The 13386-nt window shown below is 40.0% G+C and overlaps 1 protein-coding gene across 8 annotated transcripts in view; it reads right to left on the bottom strand.

Moving 5' to 3' along the window:
* The window catches only part of KIF16B (kinesin family member 16B), a 175874-nt gene that overhangs the window by 108885 nt on the left and 53603 nt on the right, over positions 1-13386 (bottom strand). For all 8 annotated transcript variants that reach the window (XM_081345912.1, XM_081345910.1, XM_081345911.1 and 5 more), the window contains 2 exons: positions 12818-12869; positions 9523-9660 (listed from right to left, as the gene is read on the bottom strand). In XM_081345912.1, coding sequence (XP_081202038.1) covers positions 9523-9660; positions 12818-12869 — 190 coding nt within the window. The remainder of the gene's footprint in view (positions 1-9522; positions 9661-12817; positions 12870-13386) is intronic.

The following is a 13386-nucleotide window of genomic DNA, read 5'->3' as shown; positions in this document are numbered from 1 at the left end:
ATTCATATTTTTGCCAGAATGGGTTGAACAATGGAGATGCAGCAACTTACTTTCCTGACAAGAGGTCATGTGGAAGTTATGAGCTACTTGCAGCATGGAACATCTCACATCTGTTCCATGTTATCAAACAAACAGATTAATGAGAAAGTTGAATGAAACTTGGGGTCCATGTTTGAAAAATGTATAGGAGAACATTTCAACAAATTGGAACCTGATATTGCCACAGCTTGTTTCCATGCAGAGCTGTGGTACAGCATAGTCTGGGATTTTCTCTTGTATACAGGAAGGATAAGTCTGAATTAGTGCAGAGATTTCATTCACATATATGCTGTATAAGTATTTTGACAATGATCAGAATGCTTTTGACTATATTATTATGTCTACTCTCTCACAACCAGGAGAGAGTAGATGAAGTGGCAGAATAGATTGAACAGCATCAGTGATCAAGAAGAACAAATACAACCAAACATGAGCACAGATTCAGGTCCACATTATGGCAATCAGAGTGGCAAAACATTAATACTTTGCACTAATTGCTTCCATAGATTGCCATCCATTTAGAGCAATTCAAACTATTCTGGTAGGAAGATAGGTTTTTGGAAGTGCTGTGATGATTTTTCCAGGCATCCAGAAAAAAACACACACATGCATATAGAAACTGCTGGGCAAGGTTAAAAGAGATGACAGACACACAGTCTTGCAAAATTATTTGCAAAAAAATAAAAAAAAGATCAGGATCTTCTGTGACATCAGCACCATGGATTAGATATTGGTCCTATCGGATTGGTGAAAACTGACAAGGTAACTTCATCCTGAACTGCTGTGGCTAAATGCATCCTTGAGTAATGAGATCATGCTACCTGACTTGAAGAAAGTGGCAGTGCAACCTTTCTTCAACTTGCCATTGCTTGACCCAGCTATTAGCCTTTATCCAACCTTTTCTTTCTGGGAAATGTTAACAAGGCAGCAGACCTCTAGTTACATGGTGCTTTGGATGAAGCAGATTATCTAAATCCTTTTCACTCAGTTTCAGGGCAGGATACAGGAATAAGACTACACTCATTGCTCTTGCGGTGACCTGTGGTAGGACAGGGGATAGAGTGAGTATGGCCTTCCTGGTCTGCTGGATCTCTCAGTTACCTTCAGTAATGAGCATGGCATTCTTGTGAAGTCAGAACTGGGAGTGTTCTTCAGTCATCATTTCTGATGAGCAGTTTCATTTGAGGGTGATGTATACAAGAGAAGTCAAAAGCTTGGAGACCTCCGCGATGGGGTGTCATGGGGTTTGACACTCTTCTGTCTCATTTCATATCCATATGGGGTCAAGGGGGGGGAAATAACTCCTCTTGGAATCACAGCTTACTGTAAGGGGAGGTGGATGCCATGGTCAGGAAGACCTACACATAGCTCTATATCAGGAGTCTTCAAACTTGGCCTTTTTATGACTTGTGGACTTCAACTCCCAGAATTCCTCAGCAAGGCATGCTGGCTGAGGAATTCTGGGAGTTGAAGTCCACAAGTCATAAAAGGGCCAAGTTTGAAAACCTATTGTGTACAAGTTGTGTTCATTTTCAGACCATGTAGCTTTGCAAATCGTCACTAATGCCTCTATTCCCTCACATTTATATGGGGCTGCCCTTGAAAATCATATGGAAACTACAGAATGCAGCAGTCCTAAGGAATATCACCATTAAGAATCCCAAGGTGAACATGCCCTCTGCACAATCTGATTCTTTATAATGCTGGTATCATCCTTGCTGCTGTTTTCTAAGACAGAGAAGACCTGGCTTTTTGGGAGGCTATTTGGGGATGGATGACTACTGTTTTGCTCCTGAAGAAATAGCAATTGTGAATTATGACAAGTCTGACTATGATAATAATTTTATTTTTGCATCATTACTAGTTTTGTTTTTTGCTCAACTCTATTTTATTGCTAGATCTATAATGAATGAAGTTGCTTAGAATGATTTTATAACTTTTAGCAAATGAATAAATAAATCTGAATTTATATCTTTAATCTGATCTGTCTACTCTATACCATTGTTCTAAGTGTGTTAGATTTCTATGTTCTGCTTTAATTTGCTCAAATGGAGAATAGCTCAAACATTTCTTCTTGACTTGGAAAGGTAAAAAGTTATCTGGAGATTCAAATTAAACTCCTAGATTCTATTCTATTAATATTATGAACCAACACATGGATTGAAAAGGCTTGAAAATGAAATAGTTCAACGGCAAGAGAAGCTGGAAGAATTAATTTTCATAGATGAAAACAGAATAGGTTTACAAATGAGGAGGCATAAAATTTTCTGTGCACATCAGATTAAGTGATCTTGAATATAGCTAGGTGATATTACATTGTTTGGTAAATTCCATCAATTGTCTTGTTCCAGCATACTGTATTTTCCGGCGTGTAAGACGACTGGGCGTATAAGACGACCCCCCAACTTTTGAGATGATTTTCAAGATTTTTCATCTTATACGCCGGAAAATCAGCGAGCCCGGGAAGGCACGCCCTCCCCTCTCACTGTGGAGGAAGTAGGGCAGGCTGGTGTCTGGCGGGAGCCGGAAGGGCAGTCCTGCGCACGCACGCGCTCCCTGGCTCCTAAGGAGTCCTCGGGGAGCCATGGCAGGCGCCTCACGCTCTTCCCTCTTGAGGCAGCATCGGCGGAGCCGTCCGGCGTCGGGCGCGAGCCCACAGGGCAGTCCTGCACACGCGCGCACTCCCCGGCTGCTAAGGAGCACTCCTTAGCAGCCGGGGAGTGCGCGCGTGTGCAGGACTGCCCTGCCGGCTCCCGCCCGATGCTCTTCCCTCTTGAGGCAGCATCGCTCCCCGGCTCCTAAGGAGTCCTTAGCAGCCGGGGAGTGCGCACGTGCGCAGGACTGCCCTGCCGGCTCCCGCCAGAAACCAGCCTGCCCTACTTCCTCCACAGTGAGAGGGGAGGGCATGCCTTACTGGGCTCGCTGACTTGCAGCCAAGCCAGAGCCGAAAGGGGCTTTTCCTTCCACCCACCCTTTGGAATAGACGCAAGAGCTCCCGGGGTTTGGCGTTTGCAAGGGGGAGGGGAAGGGGCTCAGAGGCTCTTGGGGGTGGGAAGGGAGAGTCACGTTGGAGGGGGGACTGAACTAAGGAGGCTTGAAGTTGCTTTGCAAGAACGGGGGCGCTCGATTGATTTATGTACTATTTTCCGGAGTATAAGACTGGGCGTATAAGACGACCCCCCAACTTTTGAGATGATTTTCATGGGTTAAAAAGTCGTCTTATACACCGGAAAATACGGTAGTGCTGTCAATAGTTTATAGATAGAAATCAGTATCAAATAAATGTAATTTCCATGTGACATGGCTTACATTTTTCTTCAAATATTTGTACCTCAGCTTGCCTTTAATTTCATGTAAATATTCCAATCCACTATAGAAATAAAAATGTAATAAAGTTGGTAGGACTCTACTGCATCATTTCTTTGAGAAAAAGGATCTAGTGATCCTTCCATTCAAAATTATACTAACAATTCTTACTAAACCTTATCCCAGGCTAATATTAAAGATTTACTTTTCATATAACTTCATGCTGTAAAGCTATTTCAATATTCTCACTGTAATTTATGTGATGCATTGGGTTGGTCTACTTTTCAATTCATATACTCCTTTTGCAACTACCAGATCCAAAGTTACAATTCTAACAGCATCTCTTACACAGATGCTCGTTACTTAACATTCTTCTTGTTTTAAAAGTTAAATTTACTATTTTCTTTTTGAAAGCTCAGGAAATCATTTAAGGGTACTCACTCAACTGTTTCAAATCAATGGGAAAAGTAATTCTATGAAGGCACATTTATATTACAATATTATAAAAATCCACATTTCCCAAGCATATACAGAATTTAATATTTTGCAACTAATAGCTTTAAATAATTTAGGAAATTGTGGTTATAGGATTTATTTTGACAAACCAGTTAACTTTAGAGTAATTAAACAATGCAAGAGAAGATATTTCAGTATTTCCAACTTCATTTGAAGGAAATGTTATTCTTCTCAAAGTCAACTGTATAACCAAAAGGGATTTAGATTTCAAAAGTATTTCTTAAGGGAAGGTGAGATGTGATACCAATTACATCCATACAATTAATATATGGTCTTTTTGTTATCTGAATAGTAATTAAGCAAAGTCTGAAGACACTTGAGATCTTGGTAATATTAGGGAGGAAGAGAAGGAGGAGTTGCTTAATGCTCATTCCCCTACTTATGTATATGCAATAAAATAAAAGAAAGATTAATAAATGGATAACGAATGTGAATACAAAAGTGAAATGTGGCAGAAACTTTTCTGGTTTCCGTTTTCTCATTCATAGGTCTTCTAGTTCTCTTTCAAATAAATTACATGTATGGTACTTGCTTCGTTGCATTGATCTTAGATTCTGACTCTAAATTCTGTAGGTCAAATTTCATTGTTCGTGTACATAGTTTCATGACTTGACTAGTACAGCATGTATCTGATTTTAAATGGTTCATTTTTGACAATTTCAAATTTTTCCTTTGTTTATGCTTCTCACATTTCATTTTCCAATGATATGCAGTACCTCCTACTAAAAGATGATTTTTTTTTCTTTCAGTAGTGGTTCCTTTGTTGATAGAATTTATTAGGGCTTTGTTCAGGCCATACTTCTGTCTCCAGATCTGCTTGTTAAAAAGTTCAAAGCTTCCCCCCCCCCCCCCGTAATTAGAGGAAAGTCTTCCAAATTGTGAGTCTTAACATCTGGCATCACTAATTCATCCAAACATTGCAGACATAGGCAGAATGAAACAAAAATGGTTTGCTATTCCAACTTTGATTTAGAATTTAAAGTTCTTCTCCTATATGAGTTGGTTTGTCTCATGTTTGCAAAGCCCACCTGTTCTCCTTCCACCCTGTGATAGATTACTCCAAAGATTTCCCTTTTGGACCTCACTAGAAGGATGACCCAGCTAAGAGTTCCCATTCTTGCAAGCATTCCTGTTCCAGTCAATGATGCTATGAAACTGTCCCATCAAAGCAAAGTAGTAATGGATGCTCTCTGAGCTTGGTTGTTTTTTTACAGATATTTCAGTACCCAAACTAAGTAACATCATCAGTGCTAGTGGTAATTGCCTAGTTGTAATATTGCTTTCAAAATTATCCAAAATTAATGGTCACCACTACAACTTGGAAAAGAATAGGAGAATTTTTTTTGAACTTACATTCTTATATATTCTGATAAGCAATTTCAATAAACAGTGAAATAAATGAACAAACCACACTTTAAAGTCAGCAGAAGCTGGCATCTACAGCCATGCCTAAAGTAACAAAGTGCTAACAAGATAAGTAAAATGCAAGCAAAAAAAGTTACTAAGGAGTACACTAGGTGGCTGGAAACATTTAGTGCTGGAAACCAAGGTTTTTTACTTGTTAAATAACATTTATTAGCTACAAGTTCTTAGACACTGTTGGGGGAAGAACTTCATTGTGTTTAGGAAAACATCATCTCTTGTGATCCACCCTTTATGGAATATTTTAATATGCATATAAATAACCTAGTCAGTAAGGATAATCTTATTAATCACCCTGACAATAATATCCTAATGGACTGTGGCTCATTAACTAATAATATAATATAACCAAAAGTAGATCTAATATAATATAACCAAAAGTAGATCTGCATAACATAAAGTCACAAAAAGGCCTTGTAAACCCACGTCTCTTTGGATATTGCTTATTGGCTCCTGGTATAGAAGCTGTCTATAAATCAATTTATACTTTGATGTATTGTAGCTCCATATCTGATATAATAGTACCCTTTGGGAAAACAATTTCCTTTAATAGCAAATTTTATACCTTAGTTTTATGCTAAGTGATTACTCATTTTGCCTAATGTAGTTAAGGCATAAGGCTAAAATCGGAAGATCTTAAATTCTAGTCCCACGTTTGCATGAAGCCAGCTGGGTGACCTTGGGACAGTCACTTGTCTCAGCTCTAGAAGGCAGGAAATGGCAACCCACTTCTGAAATCTTGGCAAGAAAACTCCAGGGACTAGTACACACACACACACACACACACATAATCTATAGAAAGATAATATTGTTTAGTACATTAGAATTTTGATTGTAACTTACTTTGAGATTTTTAAAATAGGAAGTAGAATACAGGTACTTTAAAAAATTAATTAAATAAGTAATTTTTCTGGACACTCCTTACTCTACAATAATAATACAATAACTGTCTCTGAATTTCCATTCGTCTTCTGTTTACTGACTGGCTCTAAACCTATATAACACTTATATAGCTCATGTTATTAGCAAGTCTTATTATGCTCAAGTCTTTACTTCATCATTTTTATAATTTAATTCCCTCCGACTCCTTTGCCCAACCATTTCAAATACTATTTTTCAAATGAAAGGGTACAGTTAAGCATGAAGAAGCTAATTAAAATTTCTGACACAGGTATTTAAAGGTCCTAAAATTCCAGACTTAAAAAATATTTAATAAATAGTTCTAAATACGCTTCTTAAATCTAATGCTAATAATTTATGAAATATGACAGTTGTCATTTTTCTATATTTAAGATAGTAGCCTTAGTGAACCCAGAATATATAAATCTTTTTCTAAAACATGTCTTCTCCAGGTTAAACCAATGTCATGAAGAAAAACAAAAACACGTAAGTCTCAATTTAACATACTTATAGAATTGAAGTACCTTAAATTACATAGTATTTCTTTTTATCCTCCTCAGCATGCAGATATTAAATTTAAATAAAATAGTGTGTAGATGCTCTATAAACCTCTGAGAGAGAAATACACATTAAAAATAGATGCATGCTCTGTTAGGGGTTAAGATTCAAGCATTTAGAATACCATAATCCAGCTAGAGATATTGATTTTGTCCTTAGATTAGTGAGGAAACTAATGAAAAGCCTTGCATTTCTCAGAGTAACTGAATTCTTTAAAACATGCAAAACTACAGCAGTCTTGTAATCATTTTGCTCCTTCCTTCATTTTAATACTCAGAAGCCAGAAGAAAGATTTTGTGATGAAATAGGGATGGTAAAGGAAAAAATAAAATGGAACAGCGTTTTTCAAGACACTATTGGAAATGAAATTGAGCAAACTGAACATTGCTGTAGAAACAAGTTCAGTGCAAACATTCAGATGAATTAAATGGTCCTTGCATCGTCAAATCCTCAAGGGACTGGCAAGGAACTGAGGTGCTTCCATTATTGTTAACATCTGCTGTTCTTTCTTAGCTCTTGTGATTTTTTGATTTTTTTCAACAGTAATTGTTTTTATATCTTGTTTTACAGACTTACTGTACATCAGTGTTTTTCAACCTTTTTTGGGCAAAGGCAAACTTGTTTCATGAAAGAAATCACGAGGCACTCCACCGTTTTCCGCACCGTTGGACCTCCCCACGGTCGCTACACGAACGGTCGTAAGTCGAGGATGGCCTGTGTTCTCAAGGGGTTGGACTAGATGACCTCCAAGGTCCCTTCCAACTTCTTCTTCTTCTTCTTCTTCTTCTTCTTCTTCTTCTTATTATTATTATTATTATTATTATTATTATTATTATTATTATTATTATTATGGTTATGGTTATGATTATGATGATTATTATTATTAGCCTCTTTATTTTATTTTATTTTGGGGCTTTTGTTTGTTTGTTTTTGCTGTGAAGGAAAAGGAAAGCTTGCATTTCTTTTTAATTTATCTTTCTGTATTTTCTTTTTTCTCTTCTTTTCTTTTTTCCTTCCTTCCTTCCCTCTCTTCCCTCCCTCTCTTTTCTTTCTTTATCTTCCTTCCTTCCTTTCTCTCTCCCACTTTCTTTCCCTCCCTCTCTCAATTTCTTGCTTTCTACTTGTTGTGGAAATTGGAAGCTACTTGCATTTCTTTTTAATTTTTCTTTCTGCATTTTTCTCCTTCATTTATTTTTCTTTCTTCTTTCTTTCTTTCTTTCTTTCTTTCTTTCTTTCTTTCTTTCTTTCTTTTCTCTTTCTTTTCTCTTTCTTTCTCTCTTTCTTTTCTCTTTCTTTCTTTCTATCTTCCTTCCTTTCTTTCCTGCCTTTCTCTCTCCCACTTTCTTTCCCTCCCTCTCTCAATTAATTGCTTTCTACTTGTTGTGGAAACTGGAAGCTACTTGCATTTCTTTTTAATTTTTCTTCCTGCTTTTTTTCCTTCCTCCCTTCCTCTCTCTCTTTCTTTTCTATTCTCCTATTTTTTTCTTTCTCCCTCCCTTTTCCCCTTCCCCCTTTCTCCTTTTTTCCATTCCTTTTTTCTTTCTTTCTCACCTTTACCATCAAAAGCACTTCACTCCAGAGGGGGGGGAAACCCCAAAGGTTTTATTATGCAACGTATCAAAAGGACAGGTTAAAAAAAAATCAGCCATGTAATTTTTCAGACGCAAGCGAAGCCTCCAAGAGTGAAGCGGTCAGATCCCTCTATTTCGGGCTGGGGCGAGGGGTCGCGGCGAGCAAAGAAAGCGGAGCCAGGCAGCCGACCAGGTGGGAGTCTCGCATCCTCAGCCGCGCGGGGAGTAAGGAGTAAGCGGCGCGTGCTGGGGAAGAAGAGCTTTTTCGAACGTTGCAGGCAACCAACCACGCGACCGCTCAGGCGAGCCGGGCTGGCCGCCCGTCCATCCTCTTCCGATAAGCGAGCCGGTCGCCTCTCCCCAGCTTCTCTGTCTTCAGCAAGAGACCCTCCGAAGCCAGAGAAGGGGGCGGAGCTACGCTGCCGTGGAGCCCTGGTGCCTAGAGAGGTCGAGCCCACTTCTTTTCCCGGGCTTTTGCTTCCAGCGAAGTAGGGCCGTCAGCTTAGCCAGAGAGTCTTGCAGCGCCGCTCCGCCCGCGGCTGTTCCTCCTCCTCCTCCTCCTCCTCCTCCTCCTCTCACCGCTGTCTCCTAGGTCAGTGTTTTTTCAATTTTTCCCACGGCACACCAGGCAACTCTAGTGTGCCGCGGAACAGTGGTTGAAAAACACTGCTGTACATGACCCAGAGTCACTTTTTCATAAGGTGGGTTGCCCATATAAATCTTGATGAATAAATAATCGTAATAAGTTTCCCTCTATTAATGTGAGGCTTAATTTCTTTAAGATAAGCAGGAAGTACTTGCATATATTATATTCCAATGTGTGGCTAGGATGACTTAATTTCTGTTCACTTTGTGGAAAGATTAGACCTAAGATGCCTTGAAATCACAAACTGTTTTGGTCTCCGCTAAAATAAGTTTCTATTACCACCAGCACACACACATACACACACACTGCCTCACTATATTTATCTGCCTATCTGTCCTCCTCATAGCCTGACAGTTTTCAGATGCGCTAGAACTGAAAGCATGATGGCTGGTAATGATAAAAATATGCAATCTTAAAACACATTTGAAAAGCACCAGAGAAGGCTGGATTGGACAAGTATAGTACTTGCATCTCATTAATGTATCATCTGTATAGCTGAACTGCAATAAAATATGTAGAAGAAATCTGAGCTGAGAAAAGGGGGGAAAAATTCTAGGATAATACCTTGGTTGAGCTGTGTAGCCTCCGTGATTTGAATTCCATTTATAGAACACTGGGCTCCAACAAGTGGTATTAAATGAACCGTTCCATTAAAGTGTTCAAAAATGCAGTGCTCGCTTTCCAAATCAAGACCATGAAGTACTAAAACACAAAAACAGATCAGTAATAACTATTACAACAGGATTTTTTTTTATTTTCTAATCCTAAAGTTTAAATCTATTAACACTGATCTCATTAATTCCTAGATTTCATATTGTCTTTGTATTGCCTGTATACAAAGAATATTTAAAATAAGCAAGATAAGCAAACCGGTCTAGATAGAAACAAAAAAAAACAACAGATCAAAATGTATACATTTTTAAAATAATAATTCAAATATGGAATTGATTAGGTATCCGTGGACACTGAAAATTGTATAGTGTTAGCGAACCATATAGAGCAGGGGTCCCCAACCCACTACTGAGCCTTGAGCTGTTTGGAACCAGGCCACGGAAGTGGGGGGAGCAAGCACACATTCCCACTTGCACGAGCAGCAGGCAAGCACGTGCATGCACCCTCCATTTGAGGGAGAGGCAGGCATGCATGCCCATCGCTGGCGCGGAACCATCTGTTCCCCCCCCCCCGGGCTGGTCTACAAAGCCGGAAGGATTGGGGAACTTTGATATAGAAAACCATGCCTGATTTCAGTAATAATAAAATCATCAGCTTTATGGCTTCTTAAGTAATTTTGTGAATGTATTCATTCTCCAGGAAATCATATTTTAAACTTCTTCTACTTTGGGGATCAGTGCAGCTGTAACCATGATCGTTCCTGAAATATCATTAAAGTACTGGAAGTGGTCAAAAATAACTTGATCTCTGTTATGAATCCTGGGATATCATAATGTAAACATAAGAGAGATTTGGTCCTATTAGCATGTAACGTCAAATCCTTCAGAATTTGGGCTTGAATACAAAATACACAACTCCTTCATCTAAGGAGTGGTTATGCACACTTGGAAGTCTTATCCATTCACTTAAGTGGAAACAGCACCCCTTATTCTTCTTCTAACCTGACCAACAGCTGCTCCTACTGCTCTAGTGTCTTTACTCTTTTGGAGAGTCAGCTGCTTCCCTTTGAAATGGACAGAAGGGTTCTTAAATGGTATATACTGAGGACTGGTTTTCAAATCAGCCCAAGCCTCACAAATCATAGAATTTTCTGTAGAGGATATATGCCAGTTCTTACCTTTCTTTTACAGGTAGTCTTCGACTTACGACCATTTGTTCAGTACCCTTTTAAAGTTTCAATAGTGCTGAATGAAGGAACTTATAGCTGGTCCCTGAAGTTACAGCCATTGCAGTATCCCTATAGTCGTATGATCAAAATTTGGGTGCTTTGCAGCCCACCTGCGCTTACAACTGCAAGGGTGGCTTTAATTCTCTCCAATCCTCTCTCCGTCTATGCCCTCTTGACCCCTTGCCCTCTGCAGCCCTAGCTGCCCTTTGCTATCCTCTTGCTCCCGTTCCTGACCAAGCACGCCCACCCTGACCCTTTGAGATGCAGTTGCTGGCCACACAAAACTATCTTCCCCAGGTCACCCATGACAGTTTCCTCACGAGACTTGCGGGATAGGGCCTCACACGACAGGCAGCTGCCTTACAAAGTGCCAGGGCGGGCATGCCTCAGCAGCAGCGGGAGCACAAAGTTAGCAAAGGTCATCTAGTATGGCGGAGTGCAGGACAGCACGGGTACCAGAGTACAGGGCAGTCTGGGCAGTTGGGCTGAGGTGACTGGGGCTTGGTGGGGCAGCTACTTTGTGCCGCATTGCTGGGCGGTAGCTATGTGCCGCATTGCTGGCTGGGTGCTGTTGGACTGTAGTGTCACTCCACACGCTGCTGGGGCTTTGTGGAGCCGCTGGGCTTCCTTGAGTGGCTGTTTTATGCCACGCTGCTGGGGCTTCCTGGAGCAGCTGAGGTTTTCTGGGGAGCTGCAGTTTCATACTGTGCTGCTGAGCTATGGCTCTGCACTGCAGTTCAGGGGCTTCTTACAATCCCAAAGCCACAGCATACCAAGAATCCCAAGCAACAATGGCAAGCAATGAAGTTCTGGGGTTGTCAAAGGGCAGAGGTAGGTGTGTGTGTGTGTGTGTGTGCGTGTGTGTGTGTGAAGGGAGGAGCAGATAAGCAGTAGCAGGGGATGAAGGAGAGGCAGTCCCTTACCCTGGAAGGGTTGGGACAGACCAAGCTGGGAATGGCTTAAATTGGGATGGATCCTTGGCTAATGACCGGTGGAATTCAGTTATTTAATAGCAACAGGGAGCTCTGGGATGGCTGCCGCTAAGCAATGCTGTCACATGATGTTGTGACTGCATCACCTAACAACAGAAATTCTTAACTGTCATCCTAAATTGAGGACTACTTGAATCAGAATTCCAAAATTTAATCAGACCTGTGCTTTGGGCAAGTTGGAGGCACTGCCCTCTGTTGTTTTGTTAGGGTGTTATAAAATTGCCTCCTTTTATCAGCATAGATATCCACATGGGGGTGGCTCAGTAGTGTCATACGCACTTTTTCTACTCAACTCTGCCTACGACTTCTATCTAGCCTATGCTAAAGAAATTCCACCGTAGAGAGTATAACTTCTATTCGCTACTTCTTTTGCTCCAGCCAAGATTCTGACACATTCTCCAGTTTTGTGCTTATATATGTACCGTGCACCTTTACTTGTGATTCAACAACTGTACTATTATTGTCTTTAGCTTTTAATTTTGAATTTTATCTTTTTAGAAATCTATATGCAGTTATGCAGGGGCAGAAAACAAGACAGACTATATATATAGGGCCGGTTTAATTTGAGACCTACAGAAGTATAACCAAAAATATAAAGCTGCATTGCTATGAGAACAGAGACTTTTATTCGTATGCAGCATTATACTGAGAACAACAGGGGGGAATTCATAAAGTAGTAGAGAAGGGCCAAGGATAAGAAGTTTGTAATATAATGGCTTATATCCAGTACCATAAACCTTAGCAAAAATAATGTAGTGTTCTATTTACATCAGCCATTCTTCCAAAAACCACAGGTATGATGTCTTCTGTAAGCATCCTACAACAGTTATCTGCTGATGGCAATGAGTACTTTATGCATAACCCTAATCCATGGATGGGGGAAATGAAGTGTGTGTGTGTGTATGTGTTAGAACAGTAATTCTAAAGCCCCTTTCAGATTTATAAATTTAGAAATCATCCCCCTACCCCTGCAACCAACAAGTGCTGGAACATCTATTAAATTAAAAGAGAAAGAGAGCACATTTACCAATATCTTGTTCTCTTGCAGCGTCTTCTCTGCCAACATGTGTTTGGCCCTCCTAAGGAAGAAAAGGTGACATATTATAGTCACTACAGGTAGTGGGACTGGATTTCTGGTCATAAATTGTTCTACTCCTAAGCTGAGGCACACATGTTGTCCGGACCTGATTTTACAAATTTTTTTTGAGGGAGTTGTTAAGTGAATCATTGTGGTTGTTAAGCAAATGTTGTGGTTGTTAAGAGAACGCCAGTCACAAGCGTGAATCCAATATTCCGAACGGGGCTGTTTTTAGTGAAAATCGGCAAAGAATGTTGCAAATTGCGGTCATGTGACCATGGGACATCGCAATCAATTGTAAAGGTGAGCTAGTTCCCAAGTGCCTGAAATTTGTTCATGTGGCAGTTTACGGTATGGCAGACAATTTATGACAGCCACGGGATCTACTCCAGGCCCCTTGTAATTTTGAACAATCATTAAATGCCAGTTGTATGTCAAGGACTATGTGTATATAAAATCATAAAATTATTAAAAAGTAATAATAAAAGTTATGCTTTTTCCTAGAAATCTAAATCTTT

The sequence above is a fragment of the Vipera berus genome, assembly GCF_964194415.1.
Source record: "Vipera berus genome assembly, chromosome: 1".
In the NCBI taxonomy this organism is placed as follows: domain Eukaryota; kingdom Metazoa; phylum Chordata; class Lepidosauria; order Squamata; family Viperidae; genus Vipera; species Vipera berus.
The sequence above is the reverse complement of the archived record's forward strand: the minus strand, read 5'-3'. Positions and strand labels throughout refer to the sequence as shown.